Consider the following 27,282-nt stretch of genomic DNA (forward strand, 5'->3'; position numbering starts at 1 on the left):
TCACCAAATCAGTGTATTCATCAATGTTATTGTCCGACGCTATGCGGAACATATCCCAGTGCACGTGATCGAAGCAATCTTGAAGTGTGGAATCCGATTGGTCGGACCAGCGTTGAACAGACCTGTGCACAGGCGCTTCCTGTTTTAGTTTCTGTCAATAGGCTGGGAGCAACAAAATGGAGCTGTGGTCAGATTTTCCGAAAGGAGGGCGGGGGAGGACTTTATATGCGTCGCAGACGTTAGAATAACAATGATCCAGGGTTTTGCCAGCTTGGGTCGCGCATTCGATATGCTGAAAAAATTTAGGGAGCCTTGTTTTCAGATTAGCCTTGTTAAAATCCCCAGCTACAATAAATGCAGCCTCAAGACATGTGGTTTCCAGTTTACATAGAGTCAAATTAAGTTATTTCAGGGCCGTCAATGTGTCTGCTTGGGGGGGATATACATGACTGTGATTATGATAGAAGAGAATTATCTTGGTATATAATGCGGTCGGCATTTGATTGTAAGGAATTCTAGGTCAGGTGAACAAAAGGACTTGAGTTACTGCATGTTGTTATGATCACACCACGTCTCTTTAATCATAAGGCATACACCCCCACCCTTCTTCTTACCAGAGAGATGTTTGTTTCTGTCGGCGCGATGCGTGAAGAAGCCAGGTGGCTGTACCGACTCTGACGTATCCCGAGTAAGCCATGTTTCCGTGAAACAAAGAACGTTACAATCTCTGATGTCTCTCTGGAAGGCAACCCTTGCTCGAATTTCGTCTACCTTGTTGTCAAGAGATTGGACATTGGCGAGTAGTATGCTCGGGAGCGGTGCGCAAGTCTACGGAGCCTGACCAGAAGACCGCTCCGTCTGCCCCTTCTGCGGCGCCATTGTTTTGGGTCGCCGGCTGGGATCCAATCCATTGTCCTGGGTGGTGGACCAAACAGAGGATCCGCTTCGGGAAAGTCGTATTCCTGGTCGTAATGTTGGTGAATTGACGTTGCTCTTATATCCAATAGTTCCTCCCGACTGTATGTAATAAAACCTAAGATTTCCTGGAGTAGCAATGTAAGAAATAATACATAAAAAATGAAATACTGTGTACGGGTGAGACTTTGTGTACGGGTGCTGTGATGAGGAGGGGAAGGCTTTCTTGGTGAATGGGTCCAACGGTGATGGTGAATGGTGCTGTGATGTGCGTGACTGTACCAGATCCCAATGGTCGATAATCCAGGGCTAGAACCTGAAAAGGAGAGGGCAGCGGGTACAAGGGGGTGTTCAGGGAGGAGGCGAGGGCCTGGTAGATTAAATTCCCCATGGCACCGGAGTCCCCTAGAGCTGAAGAGACAACACATGAGGGACGTCCAGCCAGTGAAATGGAAACCAGGAACGGTTTGGCGGAAAGCGATGATGGAATACTCAAGCCTACCGCGGGAGACGGATGATCATGAGGCCGCTCCTCTGCCCCCTTGGACCCAGGGTCGGGATACACCAAACACCGCTGAAGCTGGTGCCCCTCCTGGCCGCAATAGAAACAGAGCCCCAGCTGTCTCCTGCGACGGAGAGGTGTGTGGCCCCTACCTCCATGGGTTCAGGCTCTGCCTCAGGATGGCCAAAGGAGGAGGGCGAGAGGCGAAGGGGAATGCCGGCGCTCCCGAAGAAGGTTGGCCAGACGGATGGCTATTGCGATGAGCGCGTCTCAAGGAAAGGTGGTAGTCCCGGCACGTCAACTCCGTCTGGACCTCATCGCACATTCGTCTTCGGAATAGGGTGTGTAGCACCGGCTCATTCCATCCGTGGGAGGTTTCCACGGTCCAGCAGGATGCAGACTGGGCATCCTGCGGGAGTTGGAATATTCACTCACCTCCCTCTCTGCCTTCCGGTGGATGCTTGAAGACCGCCATGAACCTCTCGTAGGAACCCAGCTCTTCCTCTCCTCTCTCCCAGACGGCTGTAGCCCACGTCAACGCCAGGCCGATCAGCAGGGAAATGCCTGTTGCAACCTTGGACCTCTCGTGGTGGGGGCTCCTGTCTGATGGGTGAAATAGAGGGAGCACTGGAGTAGGAATCCACGGCATTTGGATGGAGTCCTGTCATACTTGTCTGGGAGGGACAGTCGGAAATCGCTTCCCTGGGCAGTCTGCTGTGTAGGCTTGGGGGCTGGTTCGCTGGAACTACTCGTGGTAGGAGGCCCTCCGCTAGTTGGAGGTGAATCCTCTCAGATGGTGTCGAGGCAGTGGAGGATGCGGAGGACATCATCCATAGCCACACCCAATTGCGCCAGCTGATCGTGGTGTTGGCGGAGTAGGTGTCCCTGTTCGCCAAACGTCTGGGAGATGTCTTTCTTTTCTGCTGCTTCCATATAGCGAGGCAGCATTCTTTAAAGTATACACTGGGAGTCAGGAAGCAGGTGCAGAAGGTGAGTTTAATTCATCATTAGAAAAAGGCAGATAAACATAACAGGAGAAGTGTACTGAACGTGACAAAACCAATAATGCCTGATGACTGAAGCTACTGAGAGCTAAATAAAGGGAGAATAATCAAGGTGATGATGAGGTCCAGGTGTGCGTAACTATGGGGTACAGGTGTGCGTAATGATGGTTGCCAGACCAGTGGTTAGTAGACCCCCACTAAAAATGTAATCTGTAACATCAAGCTTTATATACGGGCATATCATGATGTTTCTACATAGCAGGGTTTCTCCCACGAGGGCGCTCATGCTACCCATCTCTGCTGCTGTCGGCTACGTAGTCGGCTACAGAGCGTAACGATATAAAATAATCTCAAACATCTTTGGTGGAAAAGTACCCATATCCCGACTCAAAACAATAGTACAAAACAATAGTACTTTTGACAAAAATATCTCATTCGGAAGTTCACTGTCAATAAAATAATGAATTTGCCCACAGTTCGCGGATTTGTGAATCATGTATGCACTGACAAAGGAACAGAGCAAAGCCTGCATCAAGCAAAGTCACGAGTCATGTGATCCGTGACTCGTGAAGAGAAGGGGAAAGGGAAAACTCCACTGAATTAGTTTCAATATATGGAATCACTTGGGCAAACCAGTCCTTTAATTTAAAATAATGCCATTGTTGATTATATGCTATTTTCATTAATTAGGCTATTTTCTTTTGAACCATATGGTCTATCTACTAGAAAGTCATGGACAATATGGAGAATGATAAAAAAAAATGAAAACTACAGTTGAAGTCGGAAGTTTAGATACACCTTAGCCAAATACATTCCTGACATTTAATCCTCGTAAAAATTCCCTGTCTTAGATCAGTTAGGATCTCCACTTTATTTTAAGAATGTGAAATGTCAGAATAATAGTAGAGAGAACGATTTATTTCAGCTTTAATTTCTTTCATCACATTCCCAGTGGGTCAGAAGTTTACATACACTCAATTAGTATTTGGTAGCATTGCCTTTAAATGGTTTAACTTGCGTCAAACGTTTCGGTAGCCTTCCACAAGCTTCCCACAATAAGTTGGGTGAATTTTGGCCCATTCCTCCTGACAGTGCTGGTGTAACTGAGTCAGGTTTTTAGGCCTCCTTGCTCGCACACGCTTTTTCAGTTCTGCCCACAAATGTTCTATAGGATTGAGGTCAGGGCTGTGTGATGGCCACTCCAATACCTTGACTTTGTTGTCCTTAAGCCATTTTGCCACAACTTTAGAAGTATTACTCAATATGGACCGTGGGCCCAGAGTTGAATTATTTTTGTTAATTTGGGGGGGGGGGAATTCGGGTTGGGATTTGACTCCTGGTATGATATGATACACATAAGACATGGAAAAATGTAAAATTGCAGGAAATTGGCTTTTAAACTGAGCTTTAAAATGGCTCTAAATCTTCCCTTCGCTCCATGGCATAATTATGGAAGCTTGTTCCCGCCACCCCCCAAACAAAAATCAGACTATGCACTATGCATGAGATTGTAAATCAGAGTTATGAGATAGTAAGTCATTATTATGAGATAGTAAATCTGAATCATGGACATTGAATAGTGCTGCAGATCTTCCACTTTTAAAGGGGCAATCAAACAATAACAAAGCAGCCCCCCCACTTTATTTGGTAAACAGCTGAGGAATGGGGCAGCAAAAATGTAGCCACTCTCAAATACATAGACGCAAGAACTCTCACATATGGATGCAAGGACTGACCATCCTTGAGATCGAAATTATAGTTGTAATCATGTTTTGAAGCAAAACAGTGTTTCTGCATGGCTTGAAGTAAACCAAGCTTATATTTTGGGTTCTGATGGGGTAAGACTGTTGCTCATGAGGCATTTCTAAGTTACATTCTTCAAAAATCAATGGCTATATTTTAATAATTTAAAAGTCAAAAAATGTATGTACCAATCCCAGATTACCCCTTTAATGGATTTAATTAAATGAATAAATTAATTCAATCTGATGTCAACCAGATGTCATCAAACAGGCACCAACTCACATCAACAAAACTCTCCAATCCATTAATATGGAAAAATAACACCACAAACTCTCTCTCATGCAAGCACTCACGCACGCACGCGCACTCTCTCTCTCTCTCACTCTCTCTCTCTCTCTCTCTCTCTCTCACACACACACACACACACACACACACACACACACACACACACACACACACACACACACACACACACACACACACACACACACACACACACACACACACACACACACACACACACACACACACACCCACTTGTGACTGACTATAGGATATACAGTATATGAGGATTGTATGTGCATGTGTGAGTCAGTATGAATGTGTGTGAGCAAATGAAGTGTGTGTGTGTTGGAGTGTCAGTGTGAGTGTGTGTGAGTGAGTGAGTGGGTAGAATGTGCATAGAGTGTGTGCGTATGCATAGAGACAGTGCAAAAAATATATATAATATAAGGGTCAATACAGATAGTCTGTGCATCCATTTTGTTAGCTATTTAGAAGTCTTATGGCTTGGGGATAGAAGCTGTTCAGGAGCCTCTTAGTACCAAGCAGTGATGCAGCCAGTCAAGAGACTTTCAATGGTGCAGCTGTCAAACATTTTGAGATTTCAACAGATTTTTACTGTTTATTGTAAAATGAATAAATGATTGTCTTTATGGAAGGACATTCCAACCTTGTTTAGCATTACCTAGTCCAATTGTGGCACGATTGAACTATTTGTATCCGTTTGCATCAGTTTCAATGCGGGACTTTTCTTTTGAAGGCGAACCGCTGATTGTACTCATCGCGAATATTGCTCACATCACAGTCGTGACTAGAAGAACGAGCCGAGCTAACGTAATCATTCGGCTGGTCAAGTTTGTAACGGCAACGTTGTAATATCAGTGCAGTCAAAGGCTGTCGACAAAGGAAAGCCAGAATATCATTCTATATTGATACCCTTGTCTCAACTGTAAAAGTAAAATAGTCAGTTTTTGTAAAGCAAGCTAGGTAACGAACACGTTAGGTAGTTCGCCTTACACTACAGCTAATTGATATATGCTAGTTAGCATCACGTAGCTAGCCTGTGCTCTCCCTCTTCGACAACCGCTCCCTGCTACGCACTGGCAGAATGGCCTTAAAACGAATTCACAAGGTAAATGGATTGTTTGACGCTTTGCCGTAAATACTGCTTAATAAGTTATTTCTTCTGTAGCAGGTAGCTAATGTGGTGAAATTGATATGTCGTTTTAGTTAGATAACTATGTTAGTTAATGTCGTTGTACAGTGGGCAGCTGACTATAACGTTAGCTAGCTCGCTATAACCTTAGCTCGCTATAACCTTAGCTCGCTATAACGTTAGCTAGCCAAGCGTGCTGCTTTGGCTTTTGGTTAGCCATTTTAGCTAGCAGTAGCAAAGTGGCAGCAGGGCTTAGCTAGCTAATGTCAGCTAGTTTTAGCCACTTTTTAAAGTGAGTGTGACGAAAACATTAGTAAAGAATCTAAGTAGTTAAAATCCAAGCTAAATGACTCGACTAACGTTAGGTTAGTTCGTGTAAAGTTTGTAAGCTAGTAACGTTATCCCTTAAACTACTACTGGAGTTATTAACAAGATATGGTGAAACCTGATGAGAGGGAGGATAAGGCTGTTGCATACCACTAACGTTACCAGCTCGTGGCATGTTTCGGGTTGGAGTTTCTTGCTGGAAATATAAACCTTGTCATGCAAGTTGGCCAAGTCAAGTGTTATCCTGGTGTGGGTATTTTTTTCTGGCCTCCACTATTTTAAGAAACACGGGCATAAAAATAGACTTAGCTAGCTGCTGTGGTGTTACTACTATGTTAGTCTGGAATTGCTGTGCCCCCCTAAGCCAAGTTCTACATTAAACACCTCTCCAAATCTTGGTTTAGAGGTGTCATTCACTGACACTTGAGTTGAAAATGCAAGAAAATGTAGTTAGTTGAAAGCATACCATATTACTCAGCTTTAAATGTTATAGGGCCATGGCATTAAGTGATAGGTATGCCTATTGTCATTGGCAAACATTCAAACTAAAACACCATGGATGAGGTCACCAACATTACATTGCTGTAGTAGGTGTTAAACCAATGCCTACATCCTTGAAACTTTTTTGTTGTTGAGGGGGTTTTTATGTAAAGAGTATCTTATAAACGTTAAGTTTGAATAGATGTAAACTAATGTTGGCCTATGCTGCTAGCTGTTCACCTTAAGTGGGACAGGGCCCATGCCTAAAAATAAATTGTTGGTATCCCTGGATGTTGCTTCAAAGCCCTTTGAGTCCTGCCTGAAAATAAAGGGGAACATTGGTTGTTACTGTACAATTAACTTATAGCATAAAGAACCTATTGGAATTAGTTTCAAAGGTACTAGTAGATTAAAAAACATGAGCTGGCACACACCCAGAAAAATAAGTTTGTGTGGGGGTGCTGACTAACAGTGAATAACCAATAAGGTACAGTTATGCCGACACGTTGGTAAATACCCATTAAAGTGCTGTGAGTTTATTTATGGAGTGTGCAACTTTATTTTGATAGATTATAGTTTCAAAGATACTGACACAATTGAACTGAATTGAACCCAGCATAGTTTATGAAACCAACAACAAAATGTAGACCTAAACATTAAGTACGATGCATATAACTCAGATTTATTAATTTGCTTCTTATCAAAAACCTTTCTAATTTCACTAAGCCCACTCTTTAGGTTTGCTCAACCACAGAGAAGTGCTTGAGTGCAGATACACATACTGACAGCAATGCTGCTGTTGTCTTTCCCTCCCGTTTGGGCTCCCACAGTATAACACTGGTCAGGCCAATCCTCATTCTGACTCAGGTGTTTGAGTAAGACATTGCCACAATTTGTTAGGCTTTCATCTATCATGCAAAGTTCTGTATTCCCTATCGCTAGATACTAATTACTTGCCTCAACTCACATACGCATCACTCAAGTCTTTACAGTCCTATGTTTATTACTGAGTTATAGCAGGTCTGTATTTACATAATGGTTGAGTGTTGATCTTTCTAACCGGTTAGTTGACCATAGTAGAGGAATCCTAGGCCCATGTCACACAGGCTGTTAGCCTGTTACTGGTTGAGTGACAGCTGTGTATGTTTATACGCTATCTCAGCTTTGCACAGACACCACCTGTGCCTGACGGAAATACAGCCCACAGCTTCCTACCTGTTCAAGGCTTGACTTACACCTCCTTTACTGATCTATTTGATGACAAACATTGTCTCATCCTCTCCCAATCAGACCCATATGCAATATAGACTGTAATCAACAGGACCCTGAACAGCTTCTACCTCCAAGCCTTAAGACTGCTAAATATTTAGTACAGGTTGCTATTGGTTATCTGCATTGAGCCTTTTTGCACTAACTCTATTGACTCACCACATATGTCTATCCTGTTGCCTAGTCATTTTATCCCTACCTACAGTGCGTTTGGAAAGTATTCAGACCACTTCCCTTTTTACGCATTTTGTTAAATTACAGCCTTATTCTAAAATAGATTAAATAATATATTCAAATCTATCTTCCCCCTAATACCCCATTATGACAAAGCGAAAACAGGTTTGTAGAAATTAGTGATGCACCGATACCCAATATTTTCCTTGTCAAAAAAACCCGATACCGATAACCAATATATTAAGAAAAAAATAGCAGCCTTTTAAGCATTCTAGTACAGTTAAATAGTTAAAACACACACATGGACACAGCGGTCTAAGGCACTGCATCTCAGTGCACGAGGTGTCACTACAGTCCCTGGTTCGAATCCAGGCTGTCTCACATCCGGCCGTTATTGTGATTCCCAGCGTCGTCCGGGTTTGGCCGGGGTAGGCCGTCATTGTAAATAAGAATTTGTTTTTAACTGACTTGACTAGTTAAAGGTTACACACATCACACTGACCAAAGGTTATTGTGTTTGTGTTTACGTATGTCCCCAATACCAGTAAAACATAATCAAAACCAATTTTTTTCACTTACTTGCTGTGCTGTTTCGTTTGTTTGTTCAGTCGTTTCATTCTCAACCAGGATTTCTATGGAATGCCGTTTGGGTCTTTGCTATGGAACGCTGTTTGGGTCTTTTCGTGTCAAAAAATATACTATAACACTATTTGACGTGTCAGATAAGCTTGTTGACCAATCTGGACCTGAATATGACTGCACGTCATATAATATTTTAACACGTTCATTTTTTACGTAGTTGTTACACATTGATTACACTATCACTCATATTTCATGTCACAATGATTCATCGATACGTATGCTATGGTGCTGGTAAAGTTGTCTCGCGCACCTAGAGTGCTGGTCATAAAAAAAGCTAGCTAGCTTATGGATGCAAACAATGTTCTTCCCCAAAAACATAGCAAAACATTGTTTCATTAGCTATAGTTAGCTAGATAACTATATTGCTATGTGTCATCTAAAATAACCGTAATTTATAAGACAGTTCTTATTTGATTAATGGTTGGACCATCTATGTGAAGCTAGCCACAATAGTGGACTTTGCGGTTAGCCTTCAAAATATAAGTATGATGTAATTCTGCTGTTTGTATTCATTTGCATCACTGTCATTGACATACTTTTATTTTGAAGGCAGACCGCAAATCTCACTATTGTGCCTAATTGTTGTGGCTAGCTTCACAAAACAACCTGGTCCAGTCGAGCATAACTAGCCAGATGAAGCTAGCTGGCTGCTTATAATGTTATCTTTTGGCAACAGGGTTAAGTAGCTGGCTAGCTATTTATTTTCATGAGCTGAAGTTCAATTTCAATAGGCGAACAACAAGTGGCAACCTAGCTAATACTTACTCACAAGGATTCCTAAATCGTTGCTAAGAATAATGGAAATGACTGCAGTTTTTACTGGTCATTGTTTTCAGGCTGGTTGTATTGGTGCTAGCTAGGTACCAAGCTAAAGCTAGCTACCCCAGAAGTTGCGGTCGAACAAATGATGCTATATTACCAAAGCGCTATTGTAAACACATCGTTCGTGGCCTGTGTTTGCTTGTTTGCAGACTTTTTCGTACAGCTTTGACAGTGCTATTATATATTTTGACACGCAAAATTTAATCCATTTTAGAATAAGGCTGTAACATAACAAAGTGGAAAAGGTCAAGGGGTCTGACTACTTGCATACTTTACTGTATATGTACATATCTACCTCAATTACATCTGCACATCGACTTGGTACTGGTACCCCGTGTATATAGCCAAGTTATCGTTACTCATTGTGTATTTATTCCTTGTGTTATAATTTTTCTATTGTTCTCTCTGCATTGTTGGGAAGTGCCCGTAAGTAAATATTTCACTGTTAGTTGCACGGTATACCGATACCACGGTAATATCACAGTACCAAAACATCATGATACTTATGATACCAACATTTTAGAGTACCGTTTCATATGATACTACCACGTTTTTCAGCTCTTCTACAGAACCAGCTGGCACCTATTATAAAAGTTTTATAAAGGCAGTTTTTTGTTCCTAAATTCAGTTGAATTTAAGCAAAAGCCACTAGTACGCGCCGGTCTAATAATATCCACTTCACTTTAATGTGCAAATCACGTGGCAGCTGTAATCCGCCAGCCGCATCCCCTGCCAACCCTCACTCACCTGCTTCTCTCCATCCGCTCTTCCTGTGCATCTGTTGCGCCATCCGTTTTTAAAATATAGTTTAACCGTGATGGCGAGCAGGGATGCAGACCCTGATGAGTCTTCTGTTATATTTGTACATTTGTGACATTGGAGCAGAGCGAGAGAAGTTGATACATTGTATAATGTAATCGCCTGTTATAACCATGAGCACAGGCCAGTCTGATTACACTGCAAGTTCGCTCTCATGCAGACTCCGAGCTCCAGAGAGGGGAAATGGAGCACAGCTTTGCGGCTGGCATGCTTGCAGCTTTACAGCAGAGAACGGCTTGTCTCCAGCCTAAATGGTTTTTAAAATTACCCTTATTACAGGTGTTACCTTTTTTTCTTCCTATTTTGATTTGCGCAGATTTATACTGGTCAAAAATCTAAATGCAACAAGGTCAAAGATTTAACTGAGTTACAGTTCTTATAAGCAAATCAGTCAATGGAAGTAAATAAATTAGACCCAAATCTATGGATTTCACATGACTGGGAATACAGATATGCATCTGTTGGTGAACCTGTTGGTGAGCCTGATGAACCAAACCACACATTTTTCTGATAATACCTACAGATTTCATCACTTTGCTGCAGACAAATTGAATATGATTTTTCCAGGATAACTTTTCATAAATTATACCTCAATGGAATCTAGTGGATGTGACTTGTTCCATTTCATTCCCACCAATTGAGATCCTTGCTCAGTTTTACAATATTTCATGTTCTTACTAGTGAATACAACAAAGTTGGATTTTTGTTAACGTTTAAAGATAATTTGTTTATCTGGAACCATTCAGAAAATGTGGCCATGCCTGAGTTGGCTTCATTAATTAGTAAATCAAAATTCTTGTGTGATGAAAATCTAATTGGTATCATCAGCAAAGAGAATGGGAAGTACGGTAGAAGACACAGCAGCAAGGTCATTGATATAGATTACGAATAACAAAGGTCCACTTATCAAACCCTGTGGGACGCCACAGGATATCTTGGCCCTGGTAGATGCTAATGCCATTTGCCTAAAGAAATTCTCTATCATAAACATAACTATATAATCATGAAAACCGTAATAATGCAATTTAGAAAGTAATAGTTTGTCAACCGTGTCAAACGCTTTGGATAAATCTAAAAAGATTCCAAGAGCGTATTCATTTTTAAGGGCTGTAAATATTTTATCCACAAGTTGCAAAAGAGCTTTATCTGTGGAATATTTTTTACGAAAACCATATTGGTGCTCACAGAGAATAGTTGATTTTTTAAAAATGTTTCAACATTCTTTTATACACCAATTTTTCTAGGATTTTAGAAAAACATGGTAGTACAGATATTGGGTGAATATTTGTAAAACATCTTTGATCCACAGATTTTAAAGATGGGGATAACAATTTTCTAATATTTAGGAACAATACCAGTTTGCATAGATTTGGTAAAGATATACAGTTGATGTCAGAAGTTTACATACACTTAGGTTGGAGTCATTAAAACTCGTTTTTCAACCACCATTTCTTGTTAACAAACTATAGTTTTAGCAAGTCGGTTAGGACATCTACTTTGTGCATGACACACTACATTTTTCCAACAATTGTTTACAGACAGATTATTTAACTTATAATTCACTGTATCACAATTCCAGTGGGTCAGAAGTTTACATAGACTAACTTGACTGTGCCTTTAAACAGCTTGGAAAATTCCAGAAAATGTGATGGCTTTAGACGCTTGAGATAAACGTACTTTGGTGCGAAAACTGTAAATCAATCCCAGAACAACAGCAAAGGACCTTGTGAAGATGCTGGAGGAAACAGGTACAAAAGTATCTATATCCACAGTAAAACAAGTCCTATATCGACATAACCTGAAAGGTTATCAGCAAGGAAGAAGCCACTGCTCTAAAACCGCCATAAAAAAAGCCAGACTACGGTTTGTAACTGCACATGGGGGAAAAAGATCGTATTTTTTGGAGAAATGTCCTCTGGTCTGATGAAACAAATATAGAACTGTTTGGCCATGATGACCATTGTTATGTTTGGAGAAAACAGGGGGAGGCTTGCAAGCCGAAGAACACCATCCCAACTGTGAAGCATGGGGGTGGCAGCATCATGTTGTGGGGGTGCTTTGCTGCAGGGGGGACTGGTGCACTTCACAAAATAGATGGCATCATGGGGATGAAAAATTGTGGATATATTGAAGCAACATCTCAAGACACCAGTCAAGAAGTTAAAGCTTGGTCACAAATGGGTCTTCCAAATGGACAATGACCCCAAGCATACTTCCAAAGTTGTGGCAAAACGGCTTAAGGACAACAAAGTCAAGGTATTGGAGTGACCATCACAAAGCCCTGACCTCAATCCTATAGAAAATTTGTCGGCAGAACTAAAAAAGCGTGTGCGAGCAAGGAGGCCTACAAACCTGACTCCGTTACACCAGCTCAGTCAGGAGGAATGGGCCAAAATTAACCCAACTTATTGTGGGAAGCTTGTGGAAGGCTACCTGAAACGATTGACCCAAGTTATACAATCTAAAGGCAATGCTACTAAATACTAATTGAGTGTATGTAAACTTCTGACCCACTGGGAATGTGATGAAATAAATAAAAGCTGAATTAAATCGTTCTCTCTACTATTATTCTGGCATTTCACATTCTTAAAATAAAGTGGTGATCCTAACTGACCTAAGACCGGGAATTTTTACTAGGATTAAAGGTCAGGAATTGTGAAACTGAGTTTAAATGTATTTGGCTAAGGTGTATGTAAACTTCTGCCTTCAACTGTATATATTGTTTTTTTAAACCATCTTGCCTCTGCCGCTCTATCATTGCTCATCCATATATTTATAGGTATGTATTCTTATTCCATTTCAAGCTCCTAAAGCCATGACAATTTTCTGGAATTTTCCAAGCTGTTTAAAGGCACAGTCAACTTAGTGCATGTAAACTTCTGACCCACTGGAATTGTGATACACTGAATTATAAGTGAAATAATCTGTAAACAATTGTTGGAGAAATGACTTGTCATGTACAAAGTAGATGTCCTAACCGACTTGCCAAAACTATAGTTTGTTAACAAGAAATTTGTGGAGTGGTTGAAAAACAAGTTTTAATGACTCCAACCTAAGTGTACGTAAACTTCCGACTTCAACTGTACGTATGAGATGAGTAATGCAAGATATGTAAACATTATTAAAGTGGACAATGATTTCAAGTCTATGTAGGCAGCAGCCTCTCTGTTAGTGACAAGCCACATTTCTTCAGCCTCCTGAGGTTGAAGAGGTGCTGTTGTGTCTTCACCACACTGTGTGGGTGGACCATTTCAGTTTGTCCGTGATTTGTACACCAAGGAACATAACTTTCAACCTTCTCCACTGCTGTCCCGTCAATGTGGTTAGGGAGGGTCTCCCTCTGCTGTTTCCTGAAGTCCACGATCAACTCCTTTGTTTTATTGACGTTGAGTGATAAGGTTATTTTCCTTGCACCTCTCTCCCAGGGCCCTCACCTCCTCCTTGTAAGCTGTCTCGTCGTTGTTGGTAATCAAGCCTACTACTGTTGTGTCGTCTGCAAACTTCCTGATTGAGTTGGAGGCATGCATGGCTACGCAGTCATGGGTGAACATGGAGTACAGGAGGGGGCTGAGGACGCACCCTTGTGGGGCCCCAGTGTTGAGGATCAGCGAAGTGGAGATGTTGTTTCCTACCTCCACCACCTGGGGCGGCCCGTCAGGGGTTGAGACCCAGGGCCTCCAGCTTAATGAGCTTGGAGGGTACTATGGTGTTGAATGCTGAGCTGTAGTCAATGAACAGCATTCTTACATAGGTATTCCTCTTGTCCAGATGGGATAGGGCAGTGTGATGGTGATTGCATCATCTTTGGACCTATTGGGGCGGTAACCAAATTGAAGTGGTTCTAGGGCAGGCCTGGGCAATTCCAGTCCTCTGGGGCCTGATTGGTGTCACACTTTTCCCCCATCCCTAGAAAGCTCACCTGATTTTAAACTAATTGCATTTTTAACTGAAGATCATGATTAGTTGATTATTAGAGTTAGGTGTGTTAGGTGTGGCAAGTGTGACACCAATCAGGCCCCAGAGGAATGGAGTTGCCCAGGCCTTGTCTAGGATGACCGGTAAGGTGGAGGTGATATGATCCTTGACTAGTCTCTCAAAGCACATCATGATGACAGGTTAGTGCTACGGGGTGGTAGTCATTTTACAATTGGCTCATTCATCCCCCTCTCCCCTGTAACTATTCCCCAGGTCGTTGCTGCAAATGAGAACGTGTTCTCAGTCAACTTACCTGGTAAAATAACGGTAAAATAAATTTAGTTCAGTTACCTTTTGCTTACTTTGGTACCTTTGCCTTCTTGGCATGTGGGGACAGCAGACTGGGATAGGGAGAGATTGAATATGTCCGTAAACACTCCAGCCAGCTGGTCTGTGCATGCTCAGAGGACGTGGCTAGGGGTGCTGTCTGGGCCGGCAGCCTTGCGAGGGTTAGCGCGTTTAAATGTCTTACTCACGTCGGCGAAGGAGAGCCCACAATCCTTGTATTATCCTCAAAGCAGGCAAAGGTGTTTTGTCCGTGACGTGGCTGGTTTTCCTTTTGTAGTCCGTGATTGTCTGTAGACCCGGCCACATACGTCTCGCGTCGGAGCCGTTGATTTGCGATTCCACTTTGTCTCTATACTGACATTTCACTTGTTTGATTGCCTTGTGGAGGGAATAACTACGCTGTTTGTTTTCGGCCATATTCCCAGTCACCTTTCCATGGTGCAGTGGTTCGCGCTTTCAGTTTTGTGCGACTGTCACCATCTATCCACGGTTTCTGGTTAGGATAGGTTTTAATAGGCAGTGGGTACAACATCTATACACTTCCTTATAAACTAACTCACCGAATCAGCGTTTACGTCGATATTACTCTCTGAGGATACCCGGAACATATTCCAGTCTGCGTGTTCAAAACAATCTTGAAGCGTGGATTCCGATTGGTCAGACCACCTTTTGAATAGTTCTTAGCACGGGCACATCCTGTTTTTGAGTGTCTGCCTATAGGAAGGGAGGAGCAAAATGGAGTCGTGGTCAGATATGATGAAGGGGGAGGGCCTTGTATGCATTGCAGAAGTTAGATTACCAGTAATCCAGTGTTTTTCTTGCGCGTGCTACAGTCAAAAGGTAGCCTTATTCTCAAATTTGCCTTGTTAAAATCCCCAGCTACAATAAATGCAGCGTCACGATATATGGTTTGCATAAAGTCCAGTGAAGTTCCTTGAAGGCTGTCGTGGTATCGGCTTGAGGGGGGGATCTACACGGCTGTGAAAATATCCGAGGAGGATTCTCTTGGAAGATAATACGGTCGGCATTTGATTGAAGAATTCTAGGTCGGGTGAACAAAAGGAATTGAGTTCCTGTATGTTATTACAATTACACCATGAGTCGTTAATCATGAAACATACACCCTGCCCATCTTCTTCCAGGAGATATATTTATTCCTTTCGGCGCGACACACAAAGAATCCAGGTGGCTATATCCCGAGAGAGCCATGTTTCCGTGAAACAGTATGTTACAATCCCTGATGTCTCTCTGGAAAGCAACCCTTGGCCTATTTTCGTCTACCTTGTTATCTAGACTGGACATTAGCAAGTAATATACTCGGCAGCGGTGGGTGTTGTGCACGCCAACGAAGTCTGACCAGAAGACCACTCGTCTGCCTCCTTCTTCGGCGGCGGCGTTTTGGGTCAGCCTCTGGAATCAGTTCAAATGCCCCGGGTGGTTCGGACAAAGGATCCGCTTGAGGTTAGGTGAAACACATGAACAAAGTACAGTAAATATGTGTATCTGTTGGTGTGAATGCGTGTGTGTCAAATCAGTGTAATATAGCTGAGTGACTTGCCATAGGCCTATGAGATGGGGGGTGAACGACCAGCTGATCATACTTCAGGTATGCGATGTTGCCTTTCTTTTTGTTCTTCAATTAGTCGTGGCAGCAGTTCCTTTCTTTTGAGGTGTACCTTTTCGGAGAAGTTTTCATTAATGAAGATTTTGGTTCCCTTCAGGCACTTGGCTCACCTGAGAATAGATCTGGGCTGTCCATCGGGGATGGAAGTGCCATTGATATGCGTCCTCCATCTCGAGGAGTTTAGGGTCCAGTTTAAGTTCATCTGCCAGGAGTTTCTTGGCCTTGACAGTAGGTCTAGGCAAATTTGATTGGCACAGGAAGAAAGGAAAAGGGTCTGCTACTCATGAGATGTGCTTCAATGTAAGCCTAAAATATATTTAAATGATATTTCTGGTGGTTCTTAAATGTTATATGGTGCCTAATGTTATAAGTTGGGAGCTGTGTGTGTTAACTGAGTAAAAGTTTAATGCAGTGTTTTCCCTTACTGCCACAATAACTTGCAGATCATTATACATGTATATTCCTTCCTCCCATTCCTCCAGCCAAATCACAGGTAGGCCTTTGCAAATCAGAAATTCTATGCAGTATTCTATTATACAGTGTGAAGTTAAATTCAGTTTGTTGTATTGAGTAGAATGTGAATTTCAGTGACAGGTTTTTGCGAAGCACATGCGCAGAACATTTAGAAAATGTGAACAAGGGGATGGGACGAACAGAACTCTAGGCTACTCAGAATTTTTAACCCTGTGGTATTGTGACATCACTAGTCTACACCTGTTGTTTACGAAGCACATGACAAATATAATTGTATTTATTGGCCGAAGAAGTTCTTACCTAATCTGGTTTCCTGAAGTGTTTGCTCTGGCAGGGCTCTGCAAGAGACCATGTCAAGAAACCTGTTAAGTCACTGCCCACTTTCACTAGGGCCAAGACTAGTCATTGTGCTGTGTCATTATGAAAATTGATTCCTCTTTTCCTCCGTCCCTAATTAACCTTTAGAAATACTTACTGTGCAGTGCTCTTTGCAACGGCAGCAATGTAAATGCCCTTCGAAATACAACTGTGAGGTCTGTACAGTAGCAGTATCATGGAGTTTGCTGTTTCCAGTTGTCCTATAAAATAATGACCAATGCACACGTGTTTGCAACCACAGCCATTATGCTGGATCAACTAAATAGGTGGAGTTGAAGGGATGAGAAACTCAATAACCATGTTGGTAGGGGAACAGTGGGACTGATGGTGTCCTGGTTTGGTCCCTCTTTCAGGAGCTGAACGACCTGGCCAGGGACCCTCCTGCACAGTGTTCCGCCGGCCCTGTTGGAGATGACAGTAAGGCCAAACTAAGCACTTTTATTTGAGCGAACATTCTCAACATTGAAACATGTTTCTAACTATCTACTTTCTGGTTTTGCAGTGTTTCATTGGCAAGCTACAATTATGGGGCCTGTAAGTATAATTTATGAAGTGTTTGCTCATGGAAGTTGCATTCGTTTTGGCTGGTCAGTGTGTCCGTTGACATTTTAGTTTCTTTTCAGAATGACAGTCCATACCAAGGTGGCGTTTTTTTCCTGACCATTCATTTCCCCACAGACTACCCCTTCAAGCCACCTAAGGTAATTATTTCCTCTCCTGTTCCTCTGTTCTATTACAATTAATAGTTTTCTTGATGCATGTAGACGATTGAGGAGTATGGTTTCCGTTGATCTTATGTAATCATGTGTTTGATTGCTGCTCCAACCTTTTCATTGCAGCTAGCATTCACCACAAGAATTTATCACCCAAATATTAACAGTAACGGCAGCATCTGCCTGGATATTTTGAGATCACAGTGGTCTCCAGCATTAACTATCTCTAAAGGTAGGATGTCCGTTGTTTTTCATGCTTTGTGATACACATTTTTACCTTGTGACTTCATTTCAATTCACATGCCTAAGATCCACTTCTAATACTTATTTTTAATCTCCTTTTCAGTACTTTTGTCCATTTGTTCTCTCTTATGTGACCCCAACCCTGACGACCCGTTAGTGCCAGAAATCGCCCGTATCTACAAAACAGATACTGAAAAGTAAGTATACTGTAGACCCAGCTTTGTTCTACATTTTGTTCATGAACTGCATACTCTAATATTTGTGAAAAATATTATGCTACTTTTTGATCCAAGACTTGAACGAGATAGGTGCTAAATGATAGTTAATTCCTATAATGTCATATCTTTATAATATAGGACTTTTCCTTCCATATCAGGTATAATAGACTAGCGAGAGAATGGACAGACAAGTACGCTATGCTTTAGGGTAAGACTGCCCTGCATTGTGAAGGGAGTGGACCGTGTGTGTGTCTGTGGTGGAGCTTTATGGGTTGTGACCAGGGGAGAAGGACTCCTCTCCCTTCTCATTGAATCCACGAAGTTCAAGGCCGACCGTGGTACTACAGGCATTGTTTGCAGAAAACAAGATCCCCCCATTATAGTGAAGGGAAAAATGGCAATCTTTGTGTAAACAAAAATATAATTTTTGATGACAATCATGGCACCAATAATTACTTTTACTACACCAGGTGTATTTCCTGATTATTTTAAAATCGTACACAGAAGTTATGAGGATAATTTTGTAGCTAATGGCAGCCTGCAGTACCCCGGTCGGCTTTCAATTTGAGATACTCAATGAGAGGGGGCAGCACTGAGCTAGCCTGCAACGTCATTTCCCGGTGTAGCTCAAACTGCATGTTATGTCTACATAAATCTCTGACATGAGACGCCATCTCAACTAACTTATTTGACTTCAAATGCGGGAATGAGTGATGTCACGCGATCAATAGCTTTGGCCAGACATTTTTTGTGGGTGGGCCTGCAGAAATGTGGGTGGGCCCAAAAAAAACACAACGTCTAAGTTACTGCAATTCTACACATTTTGTCATTGGGTAGAGAGGAAACTGCCGTTTTTATAGCTAATCTCATGCTATTCTACACATTTTGCCATGGGGTTGAGATAATTTTGCATTTGAAGCTAATTAAAGTATAAGTGTGACTGTGATAAAGGCACTGGATTATGAGCTGTCTTGTTTGCTAATGAACTAAGCAGTGGCATGGTGCATATAGCCATAGAAGCACAGTGGTTTCTGCCTCAATGCAGTCCTATTCTTGGCTTATTTGGGGTGTGGCTTTCAGTTAGATGTCATTCCAGTTCATCTGAATGTCAATCCAGTGCATTGCTTGCTATGAATTATATCTGATGGTGTTTGCATGTTTAGGTAAAAAGACAAATGTCCTGTTTGGAACACTAACAAGTAGAGAGCGTTAAAAAAAATATACACAGTACCAGTCAAAGGTTTGGACACACCTACTCATTCAAGTGTTTTTCTTTATTTTTGACTATTTTCTATATTGTGGAATAATTGTTTAGACATCACAACTATGAAACAACACACATGGAATCATGTAGTAACCAAAAAAGTGTTAAATATATATTTGATGATATTCTTCAAAGTAGCCACCCTTGATGAGAGCTTTGCTCAATCTTGGCATTCTCTCAACCAGCTTCATGAGGTAGTCACTTGGAATGCATTTCAATTAACAGGTGTGCCTTGTTAAAAGTTAATTTGTGGAATTTCCTTAACTTCTTTGGGCTGCAAGCCCGAAGCCGGGCACAATATGACAACAGCCACTTCAAGTGCAGGGCGCGAAATTCAAAAGATATTTTTTTGAAATATTTAACTTTCACACATTAACAAGTCCAATACAGCAAATGAAAGATAAACATCTTGTGAATCCAGCCAACATGTCCGATTTTTAAAATGTTTTACAGCGAAAACACCACGTATATTTATGTTAGCTCACCACCAAATACAAAAAAGGACAGACATTTTTCACAGCACAGGTAGCATGCACAAAGCCAACCTAACTAACCAAGAACCAACCAAACTAACCAAGAAACAACTTCATCAGATGACAGTCTTATAACATGTTATACAATAAATCTACGTTTTGTTCGAAAAATGTGCATATTTGAGGTATAAATCAGTTTTACATTGCAGCTACCATCACAGCTACCGTCAGAAATAGCACCGAAGCAGCCAGAGTAATTACAGACACCAACGTGAAATACCTAAATACTCATCATAAAACATTTCTGAAAAATACATGGTGTACAACAAATGAAAGACAGGCATCTTGTGATTCCAGCCAATATTTCCGATTTCTTAAGTGTTTTACAGCGAAAACACAATATAGCATTATATTAGCTTACCACAATAGCCAGAAACACAAGCCATTTACCAGCAGCAAAAGTTAGCGATCGTAACAAACCAGCAAAAGATATATAATTTGACTAACCTTGATAAGCTTCATCAGATGACAGTCCTATAACATCAGGTTATACATACACTTATGTTTTGTTCGAAAATGTGCATATTTAGAGCTGAAATCAGTGGTTATACATTGTGCTAACGTAGCATCTTTTTCCCAGAATGTGCGGATATTTTTATGACACTCAACTATTCTGACCAAGTAACTATTCATAAACGTTACTAAAAAATACATGTTGTATAGGAAATGATAGATACACTAGTTCTTAATGCAATCGCCGTGTTAGAATTCTAAAAATAACTTCATTACGACATCCAGATTAGTTATAGCGAGAGAGTGCCCAAAATCTGGTCGCAAACTACTAGTTCACATGTTCGACAGATATATGAAATAGCATCATAAAATGGGTCCTACTTTTGATGATCTTCCATCAGAATGTTGTACAAGGGGTCCTTTGTCGGGAACAATCGTTGTTTGGTTTTAGAATGTCCTCTTCTCCAGTCAATTGGCACGGAAAGCTAGCAAAGTGGCGCGAAGCTCTCCTTCCTGAACAAACGCAGACAAAGCAACACGCCTAACGTCCCGAAAAAAATTCAATAATCTAATAAAACTATATTGAAAAAACATACTTTACGATGATATTGTCACATTTATCAAATAGAATCAAAGCCGGAGATATTAGTCGTCTATAACGACAGCTTTACAGAAGGTAATACCAGGTCCCTTCTCGCGCGTTCCAGAAAACAGGAAATTGGGGTCACGTCATGCCAAGAGCTTTTATTCGACCTCAGATCATGTTATACACTCCATTTCTTCTCTCACTGCCTGTTGACATCTAGTGGAAGGCGTATGAAGTGCATGTATACTAATAAATATCAAGCACATTTATAGGCAGGCCCTAGAACAGAGCATCGATTTCAGATTTTCCACTTCCTGTCAGGAAGTTTGCTGCAAAATGAGTTCTGTTTTACTCACAGATATAATTCAAACGGTTTTAGAAACTAGAGAGTGTTTTCTATCCAATAGTAATGATAATATGCATATTGTACGAGCAAGAATTGAGTACGAGGCCGTTTGAAATGGGCACCTTTTATCCAGGCTACTCAATACTGCCCCTGCAGCCCAAACAGGTTAATGCGTTTGAGCCAATCAATTGTGTTGTGACAAGGTTGGGATGGTATACAGACGATAGCCCTATTTGGTAAAAGACCAAGTCCATATTATGGCAAGACCAGCTCAAATAAGCAAAGAGAAACAACTGTCTGTCCTTTTTGAGTCCAAATTTGAGATTTTTGGTTCCAACCGCTGTCTTTGTGTGTGGTTCCCACCATGAAGCATAGAGGAGGTGTGATGGTGTGGGGGTGCTTTGCTGGTGACACTGTCAGTGATTTATTTAGAATTCATAAAAAAAAAAAAATGTTTACCCATTTTCCTCCACAATTTCATGGTGTCCCACTTGTCTCATCGCTGCAACTCCCATATGGTCTTGGGAGAGGCGAAGGTCGAGAGCCATGCGTCCTCCAAAACACAACTGAACCAAACCGCACTGCTTCTTGACACAATGCCTGCTTAATCTGGAAGCCAGCCACACCAACGTGTCAGAGGAAACACCGTAACACTGGTGACCATGTCAGCATGCATGCACCCGGCCCGCCACAGGAGTCTCTAGAGCGCGATGGGACAAGGACATCCCTGTTGGCCAAACCCTCCCCTAACCCGGACGATGCTGGGCCAATTGTGCGCCGCTCCATGGGTCTCCCGGTCGCAGCCGGCTGTGACAGAGCCTTGACTCGAACCAGGATCTTTAGTGGCACAGCTAGCAACTGCGATGCAGTGCCTTGGACCACTGCACCACTCGGGAGGCCCCAAGACACACTTAACCAGCATAGCTACCACAGCATTCTGCAGCAATACGCCATCTCATCTGGTTTGCGCTTAGTGGGACTATCATTTGTTTTTCAACCGGACAATGACCCAAAACACACCTCCAGGCTGTGTAAGGGCTATTTGACCAAGAAGGAGAGTGATGGAGTGCTGGATCAGATGACCTGGCCTCCACAGTCACCCAACCTCAACCCAATTGAGATGGTTTGGGATAACTTGGACTGCAGAGTGAAGGAAAAGCAGCCAACAAGTGCTCAGCAAATGTGGGGACTACTTCAAGACTGTTGGAAAAGCATTCCTTATGAAGCTGGTTGAGATAATGCCAAGTGTGCAAAGCAGTCAAGGCAAAGGGTGACTACTTTGAAGAATCTCAAATATAAAATATATTTTGATTTAACACTTTTTTTTGTTACTACATGATTCCATATGTTATTTCATAGTTTTGATGTCTTCACTATTATTCTACAATGTAGAAATAGGAAAAATTAAGAAAAACCCTTGAATGAGTAGGTGTCCAAACTTCTGATTAGTACTGTGTGAGATGTATACCAAACATTAGGAACATCTACCTAATATTGAGTTGCACCCCCCCTTTTGCTTTCAATTTGTCAGGGCATGGGCTCGACAAGGTGTCCAAAACGTTCCACAGGGATGCTGACCCATGTTGACTCCAATTCTTCCCCCAATGCTTCCCACAGTTGTCAAGTTGGCTGGATGTCCTTTGGGTGGTGGACCATTCTTGATACACACTGGAAACTGTTGTGTGGGAAAACCCAGCAGCGTTGCAGTTATTGACACAAACTGTTACGCCTGGCACCTACTACCACCCTCTGAATTGCACACACACAATCCATGTCTCAAGGCATAAAAATCCTTTAACAAGTCTCCTCCCCTTCATCTATACTGTTTTGAAGTGGCTTTAACAAGTGACATCAATAAGGGATCATAGCTTTCACCTGAATTCACCTGGTCAGTCTGTCATGTAAAGAGCAGGTGTTCTTAATGTTTTGTACACTCAGTGTGTGTATATACACTGAACAAAAATATAAACGCAACATGCAAAGATTCCACCGAGTTTTGCTAACCTCTCTGGATTAAAACCAAATTATGTGTGCTATATTATGTATTGGATCACAAAAAAAATGCACATTTTACATTACTGTGTAGTTTACCAATAAAATGGTCTGACGGGGATGTGGACATACTCGGTATACAAATCCGAAAAGAAAGAAATGATCTCACTCCAATAAATGTTTATAGAAAGTTTGAAAAAATAGATAAGATCTTGCTACCATGGAAAGGAAAATACCTGTCTATTTGTGGAAAAATCACCCTGATTTAACTCTTTAGTCATATCACACTTTACCTATTTGCTTAAGGTTTTGCCTACACCTAGGGACCTGCTTTTTAAATTATATGAACAAAAAATATTCAATTTTATTTGGAATGGCAAGCCAGACAAAATTAAAAATGCCTATTTATATACTGAATATGAATTAGAAGGGCAGAAATTATTAAATATTAAAGCATTAGACCTCTCACTAAAGGCATCAGTCATACAAAAGTTATACTTAAATCCAAACTGGTTCTCTTGTAAATTGGTAGGAATGTCTCACCCCATGTTCAAGAATGGCCCTTTTCCCTTTATTCAGAATACATTATACAACTGCTCGCTTTCGGTTATTTGAAAACCAATTTATTCCATACTATCGTTATTTTTTTCAACAAGCTTTAGAAAGTTGGTTGCAATTTCAGTTTAATCCAACTGAAAAGACAGAACAAATAATACAACAAATATTGTGGTTAAACTCTTCCCGATTTAATTGTTTAAAAAAGGTATACTTTTAGTGAATGATATCATAAATAGGACTGGTGGAGTTGTCACACATGCAGCTAACACAGACATATGGAAATGTCTGCTCTACCCAAAATTAAAACCAATTTATTGCAGCATTACCACAAAAATGGAAGAGGCAAGTAGAAGGGGGAAAAGAAAGGAACTTGTCTGTCGGCCCTGCATTAAACAACATAAATGGTTAAAGAAAAGTATGATAAATAAAAACATATACCAATTTAATTTAAGGACCAAAAGATTGACAGCTGTGCCCTATAAATTGCAAAATAGTTGGAAGAGATTTGATGTACCCATTCCATGGCACATGGTTTATGAATTGACACGCAAAACAATGCCGGATTCAAAACTTTGAATTTTTCAATTTAAATTACTATACAAAATTCTTGCAACCAATAGAATGTTATATATTTGTGGGATACAATCTTCCCAGCTCTGCAGATTTTTCTGTGAGGAGGCAGTCATTAGATCACTTATTTTGATACTGTCCATATGTAGCTCGTTTTTGGTCACAGGTCCAGGAATGGCAACATTTGTCTAGAACTAACGTTGCAGATAGCAACACTGGGTGATTTGAAAAGCCATAGTCAATCGATCAATAATATAATCATTATTTTAGCAAAAAAATGTATCTTTAATTTACAATCTGTAGAAGCTATGAGAGAATAGAAAGGTTCAGTACTGTTGTGAAGCATCACAGCACAGTTAAAAAATATATGGCAAATAGAAATCCGAGATAGATGGGAGGGGTTGAATGGAGCTGAAGGGTGGGACTAATAACAAGACAACAAATGTAAAACATACAGGGTCTGTAAAATTGATATAGGTTCAGAAATGTTGTGAAATAGGACAGTTACAAACAAATCAAACTGGATGGACATCAGAAATAGAGGAAGGACTAAAAACAAACAAAATATAACTATTGTAAAATAAGTATAAAACTGAAGGTAGAAGCCTAAGTGTTATTGTTTATTAGTTTACTCCAATTGGGGGAAGGGTGGTAGGGTTTGCGGGGAATAATAAAGGTATATTTAAAAACACGTATGTATATATGTGTTTATGTATGTGTGTTTATATATATATATATATATATATATCAAAAAAAGATATGGGGGATTGGAAATGATGCAGACAATTACATTGATGGAAGCAACAATCTTTCTGCAATATTAAGCTGATCCACCCCTAAGAAAAAAAAGAAAAAAAAGGTTTTACCGAGTTTGGGTTTGTAGAAAAAAATCTAGCAATTTAAATGAATTAGGCCCTAATCTATGGAATTCACATGACTGGGCAATGGCGCAGCCATGTGTGAGCCTGGGAGGGCAAAGGTCCACCCACTTGGGAGCCAGGTCCCTCCACTGGGGAGCGAGGCCCAGCCAATCAGAATTAGTTTTTCCCCACAAGGGCTTTAATAGACGGAAATTCTCCTGAGCACCCCCTTCCCCATCCTCAGATGCTTCCGCAGGTTAAGAAGCCGGATGTGGAGGTCTTGGGCTGGCGCGCTTACATGTGGTCTGGTTGTGAGGCCGGTTGGATGTACTGCCAAATTCGCTAAAACGACGTTGGAGGCAGCTTATGGTTGAGAGATTAACATTCAATTATCTGGCAACAGCTCTGTTGGACATTCCTGTAGTCAACATGCCAATTGCACGCTCCCTCCAACTTTAGACATCTGTGGCATTGTCTTGTGTGACACAACTGCACATTTCAGAGTGGCCTTTTATTGTCCCCAACATAAGGTGCACCTGTGTAATGATCATGCTGTTTAATCAGCTTCTTGATATGCCACACCTGTCAGGTGGATGGATTATCTTGGCAAAGGAGAAAAATGCTCACTTAACAGGGATGTAAACATCATTTTAGAGAGAAGCTTTTTGTGCATATGGAAAATTTCTGTCAACTCGTGAAAAATGGGACCAACACTTTACATGTTGCGTTTTATTTTTTGTTCAGTGTATATATCTTTTTTTGTTGCTCAATATGATTGGGTGGTCCTGGCTCTTCAGTGGATGGGTCGGGACCACCGCTGCCTAAAACAGTTGATATATACAGTCATTGGTTGTGACAGTGATATTATTGACAGCACTTCAACTAACTCTAGGCTGCCATATTTGGCTGCTCTAAATAAATCTGCCTTTGCATCGGTAGATTTTGGCTTGGTACTGACAGTATTTCCACTGTCTGGGACTGTTTATTGACAATGTTGAATGCCATTTTGGTGGGACTATGGGGGGGTTTATGTGTGAACATCGTGGATCTCAACTTGGGTAGTTGGCAACCTGTTGCTGTGTTGTAATGCATGGCGTTCGTGATCTTCACACCCCTTGACTATTGTGTATTGATAGTCTATTTTCTTTTTGCTGATTTGTTCTATCTCCACAGGTACAACAGAATAGCCCGGGAATGGACTCAGAAGTATGCCATGTGATAATCTGTCATGGTCGTAACAACTTGCATTATAGATGGGATAAACTTTCAATTACTGTAATTCTTTTGCCCATTCGGCCGCAACCCCTTAACATCAGCCAATAACAGTAATTTTCTTTTTCGCCCCCCCCACCCCATACATTTATTTACATGCTCTTAACAAGGAAAAACATCTCCATGGCCCCCTTCTTTCCAAAAGATGCCAATTGATCAGAACTCTCAATGGAGCATGTATCTGTATAAAGCCAACCACAGCCACTTTGTGAAGAGCTCTTGATTTCTCTAAGTTCACACAGAAAGTGCCAACTAAAAGGAATAAGGATTCTCCAAATGCCACAATTTCTGTATTGAGAGGATCAACATGGTGCAATCACATTTTTGTAAGATTTGCCAATAGCGTTAGAGAACTGAGGTCTGTGAATATTATACACTTACTCTTAACTGTTTGAATGGAGAATTGCTGAAGTTAGCTATATCTGCAGTAAATAAGGACAAACATTTTATGCATGTTGATAAGATAAATATTTGGTTTATGTGCTGCTGAGAATGAAAAGAGTTGAGAGCAAACGTGTCCACTTTTTAAAGTTTCACCTTTTTTGTTAATCCTTTTCCTTTTGTCGTTTTTAGAACGGGAGCCATTAGTTAATCCATCATCCACAACACTGTTCTCGCTTTTGCACTGAATACGTTATTCAAAGCTCTCGATGGCTGATCGATCAACTAATAGCTCTGCTATTTAATGGTTACTTTTATTTTTTTTCTCAATAAAGTTGAACAAATAACCCTCTGGTATTCTGGTGTGTTTTGTAAGATAACTACTTTTTAATGTATGAACATGGAGATGCATTGGGACT

At 41.1% G+C, this 27,282-nt stretch overlaps 1 protein-coding gene across 2 annotated transcripts; it reads left to right on the forward strand.

Annotated features, from left to right (window-relative positions):
- Positions 1-5,188: 5,188 nt before the first annotated feature.
- On the forward strand, positions 5,189-27,212 carry LOC139574201 (ubiquitin-conjugating enzyme E2 D2-like). 2 transcript variants are annotated; one of them, XM_071398554.1, is made up of 8 exons: positions 5,248-5,578; positions 17,228-17,291; positions 17,377-17,408; positions 17,498-17,575; positions 17,714-17,819; positions 17,934-18,027; positions 18,207-18,256; positions 26,384-27,212. In XM_071398554.1, the coding sequence occupies exons 1-7, from the start codon at positions 5,555-5,557 to the stop codon at positions 18,253-18,255; spliced, it is 447 nt and encodes a 148-aa protein (XP_071254655.1). In that variant the 5' UTR covers positions 5,248-5,554; the 3' UTR covers position 18,256; positions 26,384-27,212. The 2 variants fall into 2 exon arrangements, with proteins under 2 accessions (XP_071254656.1, XP_071254655.1); XM_071398555.1 differs by lacking the exon at positions 18,207-18,256 and having other exon boundaries at positions 5,189-5,578.
- Positions 27,213-27,282: the final 70 nt, after the last annotated feature.

Source organism: Salvelinus alpinus, chromosome 4 (genome assembly GCF_045679555.1).
Source record: "Salvelinus alpinus chromosome 4, SLU_Salpinus.1, whole genome shotgun sequence".
NCBI classification, from domain to species: domain Eukaryota; kingdom Metazoa; phylum Chordata; class Actinopteri; order Salmoniformes; family Salmonidae; genus Salvelinus; species Salvelinus alpinus.